This window comes from Hylobates moloch, unplaced genomic scaffold, assembly GCF_009828535.3.
Source record: "Hylobates moloch isolate HMO894 unplaced genomic scaffold, HMol_V3 SCAFFOLD_12, whole genome shotgun sequence".
Lineage (NCBI taxonomy): Eukaryota > Metazoa > Chordata > Mammalia > Primates > Hylobatidae > Hylobates > Hylobates moloch.
Window position 1 is genome coordinate 79575443 of NW_026652287.1, and position 22401 is coordinate 79597843.

Here is a 22401-nt window from a genome sequence, read left to right on the forward strand (position 1 = left end):
GTAGAAAGCTGAAACTGGATCCCTTCCTTACACCTTATACAAAAATTAATTCAAGATGGATTAAAGACTTACATGTTAGACCTCAAACCATAAAAACCCTAGAAGAAAGCCTAGGCAATACCATTCAGGACATAGGCGTGGGCAAGGACTTCATGTCTAAAACACCAAAAGCAATGGCAACAAAAGGCAAAATTGACAAATGGGATCTAATTAAACTAAAGAGCTTCTGCACAGCAAAAGAAACTACCATCGGAGTGAACAGGCAACCCACAGAATGGGAGAAAATTTTTGCAACCTACTCATCTGACAAACGGCTAATATCCAGAATCTACAATGAACTCAAACAAATCTACAAGCAAAAAACAACCCCATCAAAAAGTGGGCGAACGACATGAACAGACACTTCTCAAAAGAAGACATTTATGCAGTCAAAAAACACATGAAAAAATGCTCATCATCACTGGCCATCAGAGAAATGCAAATCAAAACCACAGTGAGATACCATCTCACACCAGTTAGAATGGCCATCATTAAAAAGTCAGGAAACAACAGGTGCTGGACAGGATGTGGACAAATAGGAACACTTTTACACTATTGGTGGGACTCTAAACTAGTTCAACCATTGTGGAAGTCAGTGTGGTGATTCCTCAGGGATCTAGAACTAGAAATACCATTTGACCCAGCCATCCCATTACTGGGTATATACCCAAAGGACTATAAATCATGCTGCTATAAAGACACATGCACACGTATGTTTGTTGCGGCACTATTCACAATAGCAAAGACTTGGAACCAACCCAAATGTCCAACAATGATAGACTGGATTAAGAAAATGTGGCACATATACACCATGGAATACTATGCAGCCATAAAAAATGATGAGTTCCTGTCCTTTGTAGGGACATGGATGAAACTGGAAAACATCATTCTCAGTAAACTATCACAAGGACAAAAAACCAAACACCACATGTTCTCACTCATAGGTGGGAATTGAACAACGAGAACTCATGGACACAGGAAGGGGAACATCACACTCCGGGGACTGTTGTGGGTTGGGGGGAAGGGGGAGGGACATTAGGAGATATACCTAATGCTAAATGACGAGTTAATGGGTGCAGCAAACCAACACGGCACATGGATACATATGTAACAAACCTGCACATTGTGCACATGTACCCTAAAACCTAAAGTATAATACTAAAAAAAAATAAAAAAGACACCTTTCTATTCATTTCTTAAAAATTTGTTTCCATAAAGCTAAAATGTCCACTGATGACATAATCTACCTTTGGTTAATCACAGCAAATAGTTCACATTTTAAAGGAACGCAGATATTTGGATAGAAGCCTCTAACAACGTAAATATTGCGCATTTCAAGTTCCATAGTGTGTCTAAACAGGGATAGTAACTGATTATATGTGGATTAACAATAGTGAATAACTGAGCACATTTTAACGTGAATAACATACACAGCAGTCAAACCTTACTGTTTTTCATATGTGTAAAGTAATAATTCAATCTATCTTTAACTGGCTCATATTGTTTTCATGTTGTTCAACTATTTGACACAAAAAGAGCTTTTTCCTTTCTTTAAAAGGATTTTGATTCAGTCATAACAGGTTTTTGAAAGTGACAGTAAAATTATGCATTTGGTCCAGGATTAAGAGGGAAGTTTTGCTTGCTAGTGTCTATCTGGTTAGACATCAGAATAAAATGAATGGACTGTAAAGGATCTTATAACCAGTCTCTCTCTTTAATATGAAGGCCCAATATTACATAATTCTTTTTAAGAGTTGACCAGGAATGAAATGTAACCTCTTTTAAAGATGAAGAAAAACTGAAAAAATGAGATTAAGAAAATATGTGGGTAGTTTACAGCTGCTGATAGAATTGTGTGAACGCATGCATGCATGCATAAACACAAAGTGAATCTAGAAGGGAAAAAATTGAGTTTGATGAAGTCTAAGATGAAAGGTTCCAGTTTCATTTAAGATTATGAGACCTTGGAAAAACTTACTGGCTTGCTAGTGGAATACGTTCTTACATAGGGACTTGAAGCGTTTATCTAAATAGACTGACTTAAGGATGCTTTTTCTCGTTAGACTTGTATGACATTAGTGAGAAGATTAATTTAGAGTTCTAGAAGTAGAGAAGACTGATTAGCTTGTGCCTGTGTATGAAGAATGACAAATTAAGACAAAAGGTTATGTAAACCATTTACTAAAAAAGTCTAAATTTTTATATTCCTAGGCCCCTTCTTATCTTTTACAAACTTTGAAGGACCTGAAATTCTTTGGACACCATCAGATTTAGTTTATAAGAGTTCTGATTTTGAATTAAGAAATTATTCATGTAGTTTTCAAACACAATTAAAATTTTCAGTCAGGCTGAACTTTTGTGCACTTCCTCATTTATTGGAGAAACCCCACCACTAATGTATTTAGACTTTAACATGATGGCTTTGAGTCTTAAATCACTGTCCACCTAATACACCAAATAAAGATTTTAAAAGTGCTGCATATGGTTTCTGTAAGAGGTATATAAGTTAATTAAATTACCAGCATTATCCTTTAGCTTCAAAAGTAAAACTCATAGTCAGGATTTTACTGATAGGATAGGAAGAAAAAAAATAACCACTGTTGAAAAATAAATGAAAAAATTTTTATTGAGTATTACTTTATACATGCAAATTAAAAGTGAATCTATATTGACTATTCCACAATAAAAACCTATGCAATGGGAATGATCAAAGCTGTCTACACAATACTAATGTGTTCAATAAATTATCCAGATGTTTTTCCACAAATATTTGGATTACCTGAATTAGCTGATTCTTCAACAAAAGTTAAATTTTAGCTTTAATATGGTAGCAGCAGGATGCTACTTAAATTTAGAAGAAAAACATAAGAATAAAAACCCTGAACAGCATAGCCAAATCTTCAAAGAAATAAGTTCACCAAAAAAGTAGCATACACCTATTTGGTATCCAGAGGAGGAAACAAAACACAGGCTCTTAATCAACATCCACCAAGTGATCATCACTAACATTCTATTATTACCAGAGTAAACTGTCGATATGTGAACTCTAGATTAGAACAGACTTACATATCTAAAAACAAACCAGTAATCAATAATATATACAGAAATACTAACTTGAAGTCACATTTAAATACCATCAACAGTTTGGTGTATCTGATATAACTTAATTCATTTCATCACTGCTATAAATTCCTTAAAAGTATTCTTTTCCTAATTAACATTATCTTTAAAAATAGTAAGATATTTCCCAATATGCATCAGTTTTTTCACTCCACCATTCAATAAATGTTGCAGCAAATTAAATAGAACCTATTAACTAGATCTAAAAACAACGGCTGAATACTTAACACAAAGAAGTACTTTTGAGTAAACTATTCAGATTAGACAGGCTAATGTTAACTAAGACTGCATTTTGTGCTAATGACATGCACTATATAGATCGTACACTACTAGATGGAAAGTTGGTCCGTGTCCATTTATTTAAAGATTCTGTAACACCTATAATAGTATTTAATACAGCTCCCACATACAATATTCCTCTCATATAGACATAGTTATTTTTAGTGGGGATAAGGATATGACTTTAACATGCTATGAGATTCTAGCTAAGTAAAATAAAAACAATATGGGCTCAGGTTTTCTTAGGTAATATTAGTTCAAGTTTTTAAACTGGGAAACAATCAACTTCCATATATCCAGGAGAAACTTAGCATGGGGGGAGGTGCCTTAGTTGATGTGCCTGATAAGCAAACTGTTAGTTGTCTATTAGTATTATGTTTTCAGCTTAATGTAACAACGAAAGAAAGGTATCACACTACTTCTCAGATAATATCAATCTTAGAGATTGTAATTGGGATTACAATTACAATCCCATGGGATATCCTTTACTTATGAAAGCACAGTTCTGATGCAAAAGTCAAGCTTTATGGTTACATATTAGGATAGGTTCAGACGCAATATGACCATGTTTAGCACTAACTTTTAACATGTTAATGTTCTGATTCCTGAATGTTTTTCTCACTTAATATATTCCTGCCAATGACAAGCTGGTGTGTTTGGCTTCTTATGCTGAAAATATATGCCTGAATCCTATAACAAGTTATTAACAATATCATGAATAGTTATTAAGTGCCAGCACTACATGGAACTTACTGGTCACCAACTCAGAACCATAAAACTATACACATATGCACAAAAAAAAAAAACTCCAGAGAAAGATACCTATCACTGTACATATAAATACTGTCCAGGATATCAGATCAATTATCAAATCCAAGGTCTCTGCTGTTTTGTCTTACAGTGTTGAATATATGAATGCTTCTCTATTACACTGACTTGAATTATTTTCAAGAAATTAAGTGGATTCAAAATCTTATGTTTTTATTTCTAATTATAAAATCCAGATTAATCCAAAAAATACAAACCACATGTAACTGAGGTAGGTTTTTCACCTTAAGAATACATTGCTTCTACTACAATTAAAAATTTTTTAAACTGAAGAAAAAAAAAAAAAAGACTACATTGCTCCATATACCTGATACTTAATTTTCTACGTTTGAAACTACTTGAACAAGTGTGACAGTGCTAATCTACCATATTTAGTAAATCCCTTAGTACCTACAAATACACACCCAAAAGCCCTTCCCGCCTTCTCTAATGGTAACTGTTGTACAATAAAATTGCCAACAACTCTAGAAAGATGAAATAAAGATTACTATAGCAATCTTCAATTAATTCATTTCAGAAATCAAGGAAGCAAGTCATGTTCATTTTAAAGATGACAAACTTACTATTTTGAAAATGAGCTCATAAACACATTAGAACTTTGAATGTGCTTTATTATGCCACAAATTCCCAGGAGATTTAAGAAATAGTATTTCTGAACAGGAATAATAATTTCACAAATACTAACACTTTATTGACAATAGACAAGTCTTTTAGGGTAGTGCACATGTACTTAAAAACTAACTTCTACCAATCTCAACACTTTTTATAAATTTTCAGGGGAAATGGTAGCAGATCCTACTTTATTTTTCAATGGTTAGTGTAAAAGTCTGTATGTAAAATAAACACATATTTTAAGGAGATGGAAGAAGGACTGCATGTGAAATGCTTTGCCTAAGTTGTAAGGCTCCTGTCTTTACACTATCATTATGTTAAAAGGGTCAAAAAAATCACTGCTAGAAATGTTCCCCAAAAAATTCTTAAACAGCTCAGTCTTTATAAGTATTAATAATTTTTTTTTTTTTTTTGAGACAGAGTTTCGCTCTTGTTGCCTAGGCTGGAGTATAATGGCGCAATCTCAGCTCACCGCAACCTCTGCGTCCTGGGTTTTCAAGCGATTCTCCTGCCTCAGCCTCCCAAGTAGCCAGGATTACAGGCATGCGCCACCACACCTGGCTAATTTTGTATTTTTAGTAGAGATGGGGTTTCTCCATGTTGGTCAAGCTGGTCTCGAACTCCTGACCTCCGGCAATCCACCCGCCTTGGCCTCCCAAAGTGCTGGGATTACAGGCATGAGCCACCACACCCAGCCTAAAACTGATATAATCTTTTTAAGTGAAATGAAATGTTCCTTTATTTACATATGAAATTAAATAGAAAATTCAAAGTAATTCTTTTAATAAAAACCCATATACTAATATATTTTAAGGTTGGATACTAACAGCATTTTCATAAGATCCAAAGTGTGGATGAGGAACTAGGCCATAAGGACACGTGTGCCACATAACTAAGGGTAACTAAAGGAAGATGAGTACCTCACAACCAAAAGCAGTTAACTATGCCTGGCATACCACCCTGTCATGTGGGCAGATCACTATTCCCATGCTTGGTAAGAGTCTCCAAGAAGGGAAGCCCTTATGTAGTAATTCTGCAACTATATTGAATTTGGTAATCCAACATTAAACTTTTTCGTGAGCAGTGAATATACACATGGTCATATGAAAACTGCCCTGGAGACCAGGTTAATTATTAAATAAACTAAAAGGGGAGAAATGCTGATAGATAAAATTATGTCAATTCCAGGGTTTTCAATGGAATAAAGAAACAGCAGCAGCTGCTTCAAAAGTAGACTATGATCGGAAACCTCAGATGATAACCTTTAAAAATTCTGGAGTCCAGAGTCTCAACCTAAACCTACATCGGAGCTACAGCCAGGTGAGTTCTTTCTAAGTTCCTCAAGTGATTCTGATGATTGGCCAAGCTGGAAACTTCTGAATTGGGGAAGGGAGAAAGCCAACCTAGGTAAATGTAGAGACTTTTAGAATTCAACATTTGATACTTATCATTTACTCCACATTTTCCCCCAGCTGTCTCACCTTCTCTATTTTTCTAACAGTGAATAATAAAAGGGCTTGGCAAGTGAAGGAAAAAAGTCAGTAGAGTACCCAAAATGGATTTGACTATATTCAAGTCACTTTCATATATTAACTAGATAGAAGGATATCATATTGCTATTTGAAATTCAATCACAAAGCAAAAATGTCATAATGTTAATGTATTTTAAGGGAAGATGGGGTTCTTAACATGAATATGTAATACAAAAACAATTCTAAATAATATTTAATAGAAGAGAAAGTTTGTATAATTCTTTAGAAGTAATTCTGTCTTTAAAATTTCAATGTTAGGAGGAAAATCCCTTAAATTTGAAATAGGGGAATATTCTCTCATATGAAAAAACTGGGTCACTGTGTTATTCTTCAACTTGGAAATTAGGCAAAGTATTTTAGTACTATTTCTGCTTACATATTGTTTTGTATGAATGTTTTAAGTATGAATAATATTTTGGTTTTTAGTGTGCATGCTAATATATAAATATGGATTTTTTCTCCTACACTGACTTTGTACACTTTCCAGGCCTGAAGAATAAACAACTTTTAAAAATCCTGTGTTCATTAGCAAACCTTGGAATGATAAAAAAAGGTAGTACCTACTTAAGAAATTTTACACTAAAATTACAATTGTGTTTTTCAGGAGTTAAAGTGATTCAATTTTTCAATATTCAAACACAAAATAGTAAATTTTTATTTACTATAGCACAATTCAAGTATTCTCTTAAATTTATATTTAGTCAACTAAAACATGACAGTGACTTTATAAGAGCTTTCTTTTTAAAAGGTTGCTGTTATACAAAAGTATGACTCTATTACTCTAAATGCTTAGAATAAGTGGAAAGAATGACAGTAGACAAAAACCTTTATGAGTGAGTCATCAACACATAAAAGGTTGCACACATCAGTAATAAGGCATGTGTAGGTAACATCCCAAAAGTATCTGAACTCATGTAAACAAAGACTATGTATATTCCTAAGGGAGAAAATGTACTACCAAAGATAAAATATATTCAAACGGCTGTGACTTTAAACCATGTATTAGCTGAATACCACACAAAACCAAAAAGGCATTACCTATCATTTAATAACTGAAAGATATTACTTATTTGCGATAAAAGGATGATGCTTTTTTAAAACCAATAATGAAAAAGTATTTTGAAAACAAACATACGTTTGCTAGAAATAAATATACATGCTTAGTTATTTTAATGTATTGCAGCATAGGAATATTGTGCTAGCATTGACCATAACATTCAATCAGTAGTTTAAAATATTTTTTCCACATTGAGTCTTGAATCTTCTACCTGGTCAGCTGACCAACAACTTTCAAAAGAGTTTTATTTTCCTGCTTTAGCTGTTCATTTTCATCTTCTATGTCATCCAGGTCCTTAAGAAAAAAAAAAGACACTTTAAAAATATTTGAAGAGAGATGAAAACACTTAATACACATTCAAAAATAATTCATACAACCAATTAATTTTGAAATGAGGGCAAGCTCTGAAAACAACTTTAGATGTAATACGCACCACCAAAAATGGGCATCCATCACTTGAATCTTCATTCTTATAACAAGTCTATAGGCCAACTCTTAACAGATCTTTCAGTTTTTCAAAGGAAGCCAAAAGTCAGAATTTTAAAATTGTGAATCTTCCAATTTTCAATCATCATAAATAAGTTAGTTTTTTAGCTAAACAAACTCCACTTCCCCTCCCTAAAATTGAGGCAAAAAAAAAAAAAAACTACCCATGCAAGCCATATGTGGTATTGAGCCCTAGGTTGCAACCTTGTGTCAAATTAGTCATCAAAAGGTGCAGGTACAAGTTCTAGATGCACTCCTAACACTTTGTCTGATCTTTAAAGGTGTACAATGGGAATAACACTCTGGAGAGGTGACAAAACTGAGGCCTACAGAAAAGGGGATCTGGAGTATAGAGAGTTGATCTGGATCAATTTTGTTTTCAGCTCCAAATCAATTTATATGTTGGACTTTTCTACGACATTTTGAAGGAAAGGCTTTAGAGCTAAAATTAATACAAAGCCACTAAATTAAATATTTGCTCTCCAGCTTTCAAAGTATATGATCTAGCTCTTTTTTCCCTGTATTAATCCTCATCCCAAATACACAACCATCTGCTTAAAACAAATTCGCCATAAGTTTTATTTACAAGAAACATTATTTCAAGACAGACTCTTTACTGTTAAAAAAGCAGACATTTATAGATTTATTCTTGCAGTTTAAAATAATAAATCTTCATGTAATCAATTTGAATCACTTGAACCCGGGAGGTGGAGGTTGCAGTGAGCTCAGATCATGCCACTGAACTCCAGCCTGGGCAACAGAGAGAGACTCCATCTCAAATAATAATAATAATAATAATAATAATAGTACCAATTTTAGTGTTTTTTTTTTTTGAGACAGAGTCTTACTCTTGTTGCCCAGGCTGGAGTGCAGCAGCGCAATCTCGGCTCACTGCAACCTCCACCTCCTGGGATCAAGCGATTCTCCTGCCTCAACCTTCTGAGTAGCTGAGATTACAGGTGCCCACCACCATGCCCAGTTAATTTTTCGTATTTTTAGTAGAGTTGGGGTTTTACCATGTTGGCCAGGCTGGTCTCGAACTCCTGACTTCAGGTGATCCGCCCTCCTCGGCCTCCCAAAGTGCTGAGATTACAGGTGTGAGCCACCGTGCCTGGCCAATTTTAGTTATTTCTTGAGGCAACTCTGTGCCAGTGCCCTTACGTATGGTGGTGAAAAAGCGCCTGTTACCCTCAGATTTTAACAAAACACAGAACAAATCTATAAATCAGTCTATCTCCAAAGGAATAAAATTAAGTGAGCTAAAATGGTAACTGCCCAAAGGAAATCAGTTTTTGGAAGAAAATGATACTTCTTACTAATTATTATTTCACTAACAAAAGAACAAAGTGAATAATGAAATTAATAATTTCTTCATTTTTATATATTTTCATCCAATTGCCAAAACAAACCCCTCCAAACCTGAAATATGGTGAAATACTTACTCTATTTAATAAATCAATTTCTTCTTTGAGTTTTCCAATCATTTCCTCTTTATCTTGCATCAATCTCACAAGTCTTAGGTTTTCTTGTCTTTCTCTTACTACTTCCTGGTAGATACAATCAAAAACCAGTAATTACGAAGTAATTGGTTATTTATAATCTTCCTAAATGGCATATATCTCTCCAATTTGGTAAAATATTTTACATACATGAAGATTTACAATGAATTCCTTAAGATATATGGTGAAGGAACAAAGATCCCACCACAAAAGGAATCAGAGAATGAGGGGAATACAGGAGATAATTAGGATGCTCCTGAGTAAAGCTATGTTTATATAAGTCTTTAACAAAACTAATGTAATAGACTCAATGATTTAACCTCTTGTGTGTGTGTGTGTGTGTGTGTGTGTGTGTGTGTGTATGTATGTATGTGTGACAGTGTTTCACTCTTGTCACCCAGGCTGGAGTGCAACGGCACCTTGGCTCACTGCAACCTCCACCTCCTGGGTTCAAGCGATTCTCCTGCCTCAGCCTCCTGAGTAGCTGGAATTACAGGTGCATGCCACCATGCCTGGGTAATTTTCATATTTTTAGTACAGATGGGGCTTTGCCATGTTGGCCAGGCTGGTCTCAAACTCCTGACCTTAAGTGATCTGCCCGCCTCGGCCTACCAAAGTGCTGGGATTACAAGCATGAGCCACTGTGCCTGGCCTGTGATTCAACTTCTTTAGCTTATCACCACTATAAGTTATGAAGTACCTTATTTTTTAATGGGTATCTTGTTTGAAATAATTCAAAATTAATTTTTCTTAAAAATACAAAGTTTAAAGGAGATGGCCCAACAGAAACTCTAAACAGAAAAACAATGGTCCTCAGTTTTACCTCTGGCTCTGCCAGTTAACTGATAATGGATAAAAAGAAGGAACTAAAATAGATTACTGATTTTTAATTTTTTTTTTTCTTTAAACAATGCAACACCTTTTTCAAAGAAATCTTATTTAGAATCCAGGGCATTGGGCTTGGTCAGCCACCTTGGGGGCAAAAGGGAAGCAGAGCTCAAAAGGCCTTGCTCAGAACTTGGCTTCTTTCCTACTAAACCTCCTACAGAGCAATCAACCATCCATATCCCTTAGCTGCTGCCAACTACTAGCAATTCAATCCAAACTCTTGTGGAACTCAAGAAGCCTTTCTGGGCAACTCCCTTCAAAACTATTAGATTACATATTGTCTAAACTTTTTAATTTAAAATTATGAAATAATAGGCTGGCCACAGTGGTTCACGCCTGTAATTCCAGCATTTTAGGAAGCCGAGGCGGGTGGATCACCTGAGGTTAGGAATTCAAGACCAGCCTGACCAACATGGTGAAACCCCGTCTCTACTAAAAATACAAAAAAAAATTAGCCGGGCTTGGTGGTGCATGCCTGTAACCCCAGTTACTTGGAAGGCTGAGGCAGGAGAATCACTTGAACCTGGGAAGTGGAGGTTGCAGTGAGCCGATACTGAGCCATTGTACTCCAGCCTAGGCAACAAGAGCGAAACTCTGTCTCAAAACTAAATAAATAAATAAAAATAAATAAAACTATGAAATAATAATTCCAAGAAGAAACTGTTAAAGCTTAGAAATGTGACCTCAAAAAATCATAAATGTTATAAAATAGAAACAAGTTTTAAAAATGAAATTTCTTTACATATGTAAGTTAGATCTTTAATAATATAGAGAATAATCTCAAGTAAAACAAAACACATTTTCAACAATTACAAAAGTATTCAACACCACTGCTCATTTTAGGGGTTGAATGTCTATGGCACAAACCTGAGACCCTATGGTTAATAAATTTATGCCAAGAGTCATCTGACTTGTACTGAAAGACACTTTTAAACAGGCATATTCTTACACAAAATTGTTTCAAACACCAAAGATGGACCTAACTCAGATTTACTCCTGTAATTTGTAAAGTTACAAATGAAAATCTATTCAGACAATATAATAAATACACAGTAGTATATATTTGCCAGCTCAGACTTCTAACCACTTCGAAAACAAAGGCTTTTAATATATTAAAGGTAACACTTGGCAGAAAAGAAGCGCACATATTAAATATTAAGGAATACTATTTCCTTTCTCACTCGGTTGCTATGAAACAAAAGAATTCTAATGGTACATTAATTTCATCAATCTTAAATAACTTATAATCCATACCTTTTCAAGATCTTCAATTTTCTTTTCCAGTGTGCTACTTGAAACCAGAGTACCTGAAACATTTGCATCCCTGTTATATCTAGGGAACCCACTTCTATCTGTTCGAGAATATCTACTTGAGACATCTTCTTCAGAGACACTGGTTGGGCTGTGGAAATATAAACATTTTATTAAAATCCCTAGTATTCAGCAACAAAAATGCCAAGAACATTTTCTATTCAGCTTAAAAAAATTAACATTCCCCAAGGACATATGGTTATAGCAGCAACTTATTTGTAACTGTAGAAGTTAATCATGATTCCCACACAATGAAAAAAATGTAAAAGTAGCATTAATTCTTTCAACCAATATCTACTGAGTAGGTGTTAAGTAATGAACACTGTTCTGGATACTGAAGACGTAACAGCAAACACAAACATGGACTCTGCCCTTTTGGTTAAAAGGGAATATAACTAATAATAAAGCAAGATGATCAGTAAAATAAGGTCAGTGACGGATACTATGAGAACTATGATAGGACAGATCTCCCAGATTATCTTTTTTTTTTTTTTTTTTTTTTTTTTTGAGATGCGGTCTCACTCTTGTCACCCAGACTGGAGTGCAGTGGTGCAATCACAGCTCACTGCAGCTTCGACTTCCTGGGCTCAAGCGATCCTCCCACCTCAGCCTCCTGAGTAGCTGGGACTATAGGTATGTGGCCACCACACCGGGCAAATTATTTTGTATTTCTTTTTCCAGAGACAGGGTTTCACCATGTTGCCCAGGCTGGTCTCAAACTCTTGGGCTCCAGCGATCCACCCACCTCAGCCTCCCAAAGTGCTAGGATTACAGATGTGAGCATTGTGCCTGGCCTAGATTGCCCAGACTATCTGTGTTGAAAAACCACTTTCCTTCTTCAAAATTACAATCTTTCATGGACCAACACTTTTAAAAAGTAAAACTAAAATGAACTGCTGGAAAAATAAAAGTTAAAAAGGTCATACAAAATACAAGTCCAAATGTTTTATTAGATTCAGACCCATAAAATTATAAATAGAAAAAAAGAAAAGAGTTACATCAGTGGAAAATTCTCCACTATAAGTATGCATACAGGCAATTAATACAGAAAATTGCTACCATATTGATAATTTTGTTACTCCATAATTCTAATTTAATCAAAAGTTATAAGTAAAACAGCAATTCCTTAAACACCAATTCGTACCCTCTGAACAGCACATATGTCAGTATTTAAAGTTTTTAATGTAACAAATGAGTTTGCTTCTTGTTTGCTGTATTATTACTCTATTAAAAATTACCCCCAAACTTACACACAATTCTTATCTCAAAGTTTCCATTGGTCAGGAATTTAGAAGCAGCTTAGGTGGGTGATTATGATTCAGGGCTTCTCATGAGCTTTTAATTAAGATGTTGGTTGGGGCTTCAATCATCTGAAGGCTTAACTGGGCTGGAGAATCTGCTTCTAAGCTCACCCACATGACTGATGACAACGGCCTCAGTTCCTCACTATGTTGGCCTCTCCACTGGCCTGTTCACCACATGGCAGCTGGCTTCCAGAGACAAACTGACAGAGCAACCGAGACAGAAGCTGCAGTGTCGGTCATAACGCAACCTCAAAAGTGACATACTATCACACTGACCTTATTCTATTGTTCACACATATCAACCTGGTATATTGTGTGAGAGGATTATACACGGTGCAAACATCAGGAGGTAGGGTTCACTGGGGGCTATCTTGAAAGCCAGTTACTACATTTGTTAATTAATCTAGGTTGGACTGAGGACAATGCTACTCAACAAGGGATAATGTATATCTAAACTATTTCTGTGTTTTAATAGCCCTCAGAGAAATGGGAGTGATTTTAATGCAATTTCAACAAGCTCGGACATTCATTTTTAAAAACTTTTGTCTAAAATGTAGAAAATTTGTTTTTCAAAATTTGTTTTCAATCCTTCACTGATTGGTATCTATTTCCAATAATTTATCCAGCAAATTTACAGTTAAATCTAAAGTGATTTCTGGTTTTAAAAAATTGATTCCTCATCTATGAATTTCTTAACTATGAATTTTCTTGTGATAGAAAATAAAAGTGTCTTATCAAATTTGTAAGGTATTTGATTGTAACCTTTTCAAATGTGCAATACCAAGATCACCATCTACTTTACTGATAGTTGTTACTATATCGTAGAACCCTTTATAACAAGCTAAGGTAACTTTCTCCTCAAAAATCCAACTTTCATTTTTGTCACCTGATCTTATCTGCCATTGAAAAGCCTTCTCGGCTCACTGCAACTTCCGCCTCTTGGGTTCAAGGGATTCTCCTCCCTCAGTCTCCTGAGTAGCTGGGATTACAGGTGCCTGCCACCATGCCCGGCTAATTTTTGTATTTCTGTAGAGACGGGGTTTCACCATGTTGGCCAGGCTGGCCTTGAGCTCCTGACCTTGGGATCCACCTGCCCCGGCCTCCCAAAGTGCAGGGATTACAGGCATGAGCCACTGTGCCCGGCCGACTGACATTCCTTCTTTGCATGGAAAGCTAAGATCACTTAAAAAATAAACAAAGAATGAAGCCATCAGACAATAAGCTAACTCACATATTTGAAAAGCTGGGGACCAAACTGGTTTCTTATCTTGCAAAAACACCAACAGTTCATCCCAAAATTCAAATACTCTTGACTGAAAAGGTCACTTTGAAGACCAATGTACACCCTAGGATCTGATAACAGCTGATCAGCTAACTCCCAAACCACAGTATCTAATTTTTTAGAAACCTCAAATGTAATGAATTAGTGTTTAATAATAAATTCACACTTTTAGCAAACTATACTGTGAATTCAGCTGATATAGCAAGAACACTGTTTAGTTCAGCTGACAAAGCAAGACTTTCTCAATGAAAGAAGCAGGACACCGATTTACATTCTGGTACAAGCTTCAGTATGTTTTTCTTATCACTGTGCCTGCATAATTAGAATATATTCCTACAAAAGTAAAGCACAACTCCAAACCACATTTTTGTTGATACTGTAACCCTTTGCAAGTGTTATGTAGTTCAGAGCGAGCTGTATTTGTCAGCAATGAAGCTGAAAAATAAGTTGTTACTTCCTACATTAGCAAAACCAATGTGTTCATCAAATTGTAACAAAAATTCCTTTGCAGGATCTTATTTGTCTGAGAGTTAGTCTTCGGTATCACTATTCTGTCCCTAAACACATCAAGCTATTATGGTGTTGCTGGAAAGTGGTACATCAACTATCTTCTTTACTACAGATTCACCCAACATTTCCAAGCAAACATGTTTTGTCTTGTCATTTGTATGCAGTTTTTTTTAATGTTAGCAACCTCAAATGAGACTATCAGAAACCCCCAAAATACTAGTGATCACATGTGAAATCCTGAACATCTGCTCCGGTCATCTTTGTAATATTCTTTCAAATAATGAATTTGGTTTTGAACATATTTGATGAATTCGTTTTGAACATGTCATGCCTACAACTACCAATTAAATTTTGATCATTTTATATTGTTTAAATAGCCAGTGTATCTCCAAACAACCCACTTTGGTTTTAGCACTTCACCCATCAATTATGGCTAAAAACTAAACATAAGACACATAATACTTTCCAAGAAAACTAGTACAAATTCTTTTGAACTGTATCTCTTTGAAATTATTTCCATCGTCATCATTTGGTTTACTACTGCTATCGCATTCAAAAAAGTGTATCTTTACTTGTCAAAAAAGTCCAGTAAAGCTTGTTTTGTCATCAGTAAATCTGACTTATAAATAATACAAATTTTGCTTCCAGGATTTAAATAATACTTGTAAAACATAAAATTCAAAAGAATGAAAAAGATTTTTACATTTTTAAATTACTATATATTTTTAAATTATTTATGGGACAAGAATAAGTATGATTAAAATTAATGAGATTTTAAAAATAAATGCTTTGCTTTTTTGCGGGGGACGGGGGGAAATAGGGTCTTGCACTGTCACCCAGGCTGATGTACAGAGGTGCCACCATGGCTCACTGCAGCCTTGAAACCTCAAAACTCCTGGGCTCAAGAGATCCTTCCACCTTAGCCTCCCACGTAGCTGGGACTACAGGCATATGCCACCATACCTGGCAAATTTTTTTTTTTTTTTTTTTGTAGAGACGTGGCTTACTATGTTGACCAGGCTGGTCTCAAACTCCTGGCTTCAAGCTATCCTCCTGCCTTGGTCTTGGGATTATAGGCATGAGCTAGCCACATTTTATTTAATTCTTATACATTTTTCGGTTACAAATGACTAACTTCAAAATATCACACATTGTAACAGCCCTGTTGGGCATGATTAGCATGCAACTCGCCACGGCACTTGAACTACTCTATATCCTGTTCACAGAGTAATCCACTGATCATGCACTTGGATGTGATGATGACAAGTCAAAATGCAATTCAAGTTTCTAAATGCTTATTCTCAAGTTCTTTTCTTGTCTTGGATTGACAACAAACAGTTCAAGGACTACACTTTGGGTATCACTATGTTAGAGAAGGTTGAAACGTAAAAAGAAGGACAAGAATGTGCAAAAACCTATAAATTGTGGCCCACTTGAGAAACAGAAAACTCCAATATGGCTAAAGCATGGAGTGTAAACATAAGAGTAATAAAATATGAGGCTGAAAAAGCAAGCAGGAAACCTGAATTTTTTTTTTTTTTTTTTTTTTTAAGAGACAGGTTCTCACACTGTGGCCCAGGCTGGAGTGCAGTGGACAATCATAGCTCACTGTAAATTCAAATTCCTGGGCCCAAGCAGGAATCCTCCCCTCAGCCTCTGGAGTAGCTACATGTGCGACCATGCCCGCTAATTTATCTTAATTTTTTAGAAGTTAGGTCTTGCTATGTTGCCCAGGCTGATCCTGAAGTCCTGGCCTCAAGCGATCTTCCTGCCTCGGCCACCCAAAGTGCTTGGAGTAGAAGTCTGAGCTACCACGCCTGGCCCTGAAAGCTATTTTATGGAAGAATTTAAACTAAGTGTCTCCAAATATTATTCATGATTACATACCCATGTTGGTATGTATGTTTACTTATCTACCATTTTTATAGGATTTACAATATGACAATATAAAATAATCATCTGTATCCCAAAAATAGAGCATAAGACTAAAATTTGTTTTATTTATGGTACAAAAATTTGTTTTCACAAATATTTTAAATAAAATATTGAATATGCTTCATTATTTCTGAAGATCTTAACACCGTGTGATACAGAGATTCAAAGATCTAGTTCTAACATCAGTTTGAATATTTGATTTTTAATGGCTATCAAAGCAGAAAGGGATGCCTTACAAAAAAAAAATGAGAATTTTTTTTTAAAGTTTCACTTAAAACCTCAAAATCAGCATAATTTTTCTTAATTCATGAGAACAGATTTGATTTTGTACATCTTACCAGCTGAACAACAATGTGATCTTATTTGCAATTAAACACTTGATTTTCTCCACAAATTCCCTAATCCCAGACTTACATATTTTGTAATAGTTAAACTAGATAACTCATAAATCCGCATAGATGGACATTCAAATTATAGTATTGTGCAACATGCAGGAAGTGAACAAAGCATGCTTCCCTCAGGACACCTTTAGTACCAAATGACCATCTGACATATAGAGCAAAGAAGGAATGACTAAATAACTATTACATAGTAGTAGCTTTTAAATATTAATGCCTTAGTGTTTTTCAAATAAAAAGGTAAATATGAATAAAAGTTCCAATATTTTCCTCCTGCACCCTAGCAGATTATCTTGTATATCACCCCCCCCTTTGGAGACCACTGATTCAGACTCCATTTAAAGGTAATGGTAAGCCATTAAAAGCAGGGAAAGTAACAGTATCATTTTTATAAAATATATTGGAGATGAGCTAAATGGAGACATGGAGGCCAGTGTGGAGGCTACTGTAATCACTTATGTAAGAGATGATGGTGTCCTAGATTGGTGTGATGGCAATGAGATACTCAGAAGATAAACTCAACAAGGCTTGGTGAATGAATGGATAAGGGCAAGATGGGAAAAAAAATAAGTGTCATAAATAATGTCCAGGCTACTGACTTGAGCAAAAGTAGATGCTGATGTCAATCAACTACTGAAATCCATCAGGTTTCACACGTTTACGTTTGAAAATGCTTAGTTTAGTATGTTTAGCAGATATTTAATAGCTGTTGATTATACAGGTATGGAGCTAACGATCTGGAGTCCTCAGCATTATGTATAGATAGTAATTGAAGTCATTGGAGTGAATGAAATTTCTACCACAAATACACAAAATGAAAAGAGAATAAAGTCTAAGATTAACAGCTGAGTAGGCTGAGCATAGTGGCTCACACCTGTAATCTCAGCACTTTGGGGGGCCAAGGCAGGAGGACTGCTTACGTCCAGGAGTTCAAGACCAGTCTGGACAACATAATGAGACTCTGTCTCTATAAAATTAAAAAAATAAAAAATTAGTCAGGCATGGTGGCATGTTCCTGGAGTTCAAAGCACTTGGGACTTGGGAGGCTGAGGTAGGAGGATTGCTTGAGCCCAAGAGGTTGAGGCTGCAGTGAGCGATTACACCACTGCACTCAGCCTGAGTGACATGGTGAAACCCTGTAAAAAGAAACAAAAACAAAAAAATCGAGAAATACCAATATACGAAGAAGAGGTACAGGTAAGAAAGACCTACAAATAAGACTGGGAAATACCAGCAAAGTGGTAAAAAGAAAATCAACAGAGGAAGGTATCACTAAAGCCATACCATATTAGAGAAGACCATTAGAAGCATTTTAAAGGACCCATTTTTCACAAAAAAAGAAGTCCACTTTCTGCATCCATCCATGACTTTTTAGGTAGAAACTATAATGCTGACAGCTACAAACAAACCATCTAGAAATATGGATGTCCATTAGTAATAGTGTATTTGCTTGATGAACAAGTTTAAAACAATATTTCAAAAAAGTTTAACTTATTAACAATTTTTAAAACCTTCCATCTTAGACTTGTCAATACATAAATGGCATCATTATGCAATTTTTTTTTTTTTTTTTTTTTTGGAGACAGAGTTTCACTCCTGTTTCCCAGGCTGGAGTGCAATGCCACTATTTTGGCTCACTGCAACCTCAGCCTGCAGTCAAGTGATTCTCCTGCCTCTGCCTCCCAAGTAGCTGGGATTACAGGCACCCGCCACCATGCCTGGCTAATTTTTGTATTTTTAGTGGAGATGGGGTTTCCCCATGCTGACCAGGCTGGTCTCGAACTCCTGACCTCAGGTGATGCGCCCACCTTGGCCTCCCAAAGTGCTGGGATTACAGGCATAAGCCACCACACCCGGCCTTCATTATGCAAATGCAAGGAATAGTGAAAAACAAAATCAGTGCTTCATTCCCAATATGTATTATGTTTTAGGGAATACTGTCGTAATTGTGAAGAATTGTGTTACTTGATCTTATTGCCAAATTTAGCCATTTAACCTATTTTGAAGGCCAGATATGCACAGTGCAAAATACTCAGAATAAAAGATTGTTCATTAACTCCAAAAAGTTTTTAACATTCTACTTAGGAATGTTAACACAAATCTCCAATACGATCCAAAAAGAATCCTCCCTCCACTCTTAGCTACAAAGACATGAACTATAATGCTCAGAAAAGGGAAAAGAAATAGTATCATCAAAGATAAATGTCACCCCTTACTGGAAGTTTTCCCCCTCTGGGAATTTTCGCATCTTATGTAGAAACACCAGGGGGTGTTGTGTTGGGGAAAATTACACTATTATTCTAAAACTTTCATGAGAATGAGATTGGCAGCATTAAGAGATTATAGCTAGAGGAATTTTCCACTAAAATAGACATTATAAAGCTTAGCAATGAGAAGAAATACAAGACTCAAGGGTAAATCCTACTTTTAGAATAAGTATCAAATATTCAGAAGTACAGGATATATTCTCAAATTCCCAAATAACCAACAACTACATAACTGGCTTCCATCCTTTTAGTATCTTTCACTGCCCTATTCTCTTCACCCTCCACCACTCCCACTCCTCAAAACAGCTCCTTGCTCTGTGTAGGGTTTATCTCTCTTCCTTTAAATACAAACATACACATAAGCACATACACCAACAACTAAAAATCAAAATCAACTCTCATTATATTAAACTCTCATAACTCTTTATTAAAACTGATACATATTTATTATAGAAAACAGAAAATACAAATGAGTGTCATCAGTAATTCCACTAACCCAGAGATAATGTCCATTAACATTTTATAACATATTAGTAAATGTTTAGCCTTCTGGATCAGATTCCTTTTAAAAATCTTATGAAAAATATATATCTCCTCCCAGAAAAATATACATTATCTTCTTTTACACAGAATTTTAGCAGTTTATCACAGGAATAGTTCTCAGATAATGCTTTATATATATTATACTTTGTTTTGTATCATACTTTTTTGTAATATGTTCTCTCCTCCATTTTACATAAACAGGTAATAATTTTCTTATGTAATATTTTTCTATAGCATCGTTTTAATGGCTGCATTATAACTGTTTATAGCAATATATTATAGTTTTTAATCTATCTCGTTAAAAATTTAAGTTGTTTCAGTTAGGGAATATCATACATATTCATTTCTGGTATATTAAATATAGTGAATTATCCTAAAAGAGATCAAATACATCTGGCTGCTCAAGTTTCACCACCTGTTAGGACAAAACATGTCCAGAAAACACTCTCCAAATATAGTTTATTATATACAGTAGAAACAGCTAAAATTATACATTCCTCATTATCATCTTAACATGGGTGTCCTAAACAGCCAGGCACAGTACCCTGCACCTTTGAACTATTCAATATTTGACATATAATGTGTGTATATATAGATATATTCTTTTTTTTTTTAAAAGCCTTCAACTAAGCAATATGAAAAATTTCTGTATAGTAAGAATAGGGGTCACACAAAAACTTGTACATGAATGTTCACAGCATATTGTCTATTATGATATGTATATTTCATATTAGCCAAAAAGTGTAAAGAATCTAACATGTCCATTATGTTAATCCAAATGGTAAAACATAATATAGTATATCCTGCAAACTTCAATATGGAATCATCTTGAAAAAATTATGCTTAGCAAATGACGAGACACAAAAAGCCACATACTCGGCCGGGTGCAGTGGCTCACACCTGTAATCCCAGCACTTTGGGAGGCCAAGGCAGGCAGATCACTTGAGGCCAGGATTTCAAGATCAGCCTGGCCAACATGGCGAATGGTGAAACCCTATCTCTACCAAACATACAAAAATTGGCTGGGTGGGGTGGTGCACACCTGTAGTCCCAGCTGCTTGGGAGGCTGAGGGACAAGAATCACTTGAACCCACAACGCAGGGGTTGCAGTGAGCCGAGATCGCACTACTGCACTCTAGCCTGAGCAACAGAGTGAGACTCTAAAAAAAAAAAAACCCAAGAAGCCATATACTGTATGATTCCATTTATCTGAAATATCCAATACAGACAAATCTATAAGGACAGAAAACATACTACTGGTTGCTGGGGGACCTAGGGGCAGAGGAAGAAAGGATATGAAGGGTATGAAGTTTCCTTCAGGGTAGAACAAATTTTGGAACTAGACAGCAGTGATGGTTGTAAACACTGTGAATGCCCTAAAAATGCTGAACTGTACACCTTAAAATAGTGAATTTTATGGCATTTGAATTACATTTTAATAACAGGGAACAGTATGATCAATTTAGTCGTTAATTTCTAAATAAATGCACAAAATGCACTTAAAATGACACCAAATATTATAACATGGTTTATCTTTCATTATAATGAAGAAACTCTAGATGTTGTTAGACTTCATAATTCAGAACAAGTTATTTTCTGACATTGTACTACAGCTAAAACAAAGTAGAGATGTGAGTGGATTTGTGAAATCTAGAGCCATATATCTAGAAGTTACTTTTCAGGAAAAAATAAAACCCTATGTTAGAAAAAAATCTAGTTACTGGTACCATCCAGTCACTTGGAGTTTAAATAAGCTAATCAAACTACCACACTGTATCTATTTCCTACCCATGCTAGGCAAATTAACATTACTACTATGAGGTAATGCAACATATGCTGACACAATCCGCAAATTATTACCTGTTTAATCATACAAGTCATTAAACTTCATTGTGCCTCAGTTTACTCATTTGTAAAATAAGAATAATAAAAGCATCTCCCTAGGACTATCAAGGAATTAACTGAATAGAAAGTACTTTGAATAGTACCTGGTACACACTAATATTATATAAATATTAATAATATTTATGACCTAGAAAAGTTCAGAAATCCACCAGTCCACAAAATGTACAAGAATCCCAATTTATTTTAAATAATCATTTTATGACTTTCATGTACTGTTTCCAAATCTATTAACTAGAAAGGTCACTGCTATTGCATGCCTGACAGCATTGGGTAAAATATAGAACATATCCTAATATAGAAATAATAGATCTTGCCAGGCGTGGTGGCTCACGCCTGTAATCCCAGCACTTTGGGAAGTGAGGCAGATGGATCACTTGAGGTCAGGAGTTTGAGACCAGCCTGGCCAACACAGTGAAACCCCGTCTCTAACCTGGGTGACACGGTGAGACTCTGTCTTTAAAAAGAAAGAAAGAAAGAAAGAAAGAATAGATCTTGAAAGGAACATATTTCTTTAGAAAGGGTCATATATAGCCCAAGAAGACTCTCTTTCTTCAACTAATGAGAGATACATTTGGTCGTCTTTAGTTTGGATTTCCCACCGTTAAA

General features: G+C 35.3%; 1 protein-coding gene across 3 annotated transcripts in view; it reads right to left on the reverse strand.

Annotated features, from left to right (window-relative positions):
• Positions 1-7047: 7047 nt before the first annotated feature.
• Positions 7048-22401, reverse strand: part of PAWR (pro-apoptotic WT1 regulator) — a 112718-nt gene continuing 97364 nt past the window's right edge. For 2 of the 3 annotated variants that reach the window (XM_032170821.2, XM_058425993.1), the window contains 3 exons: positions 11595-11742; positions 9396-9500; positions 7048-7761 (listed from right to left, as the gene is read on the reverse strand). In XM_032170821.2, the coding sequence (XP_032026712.1) occupies positions 7675-7761; positions 9396-9500; positions 11595-11742 (340 nt within the window). In that variant the 3' untranslated portion in view covers positions 7048-7674. Of the gene's footprint in view, positions 7762-9395; positions 9501-11594; positions 11743-19143; positions 19686-22401 lie in introns of those variants that run through there. The other variant, XM_032170822.2, reaches the window with a different exon arrangement.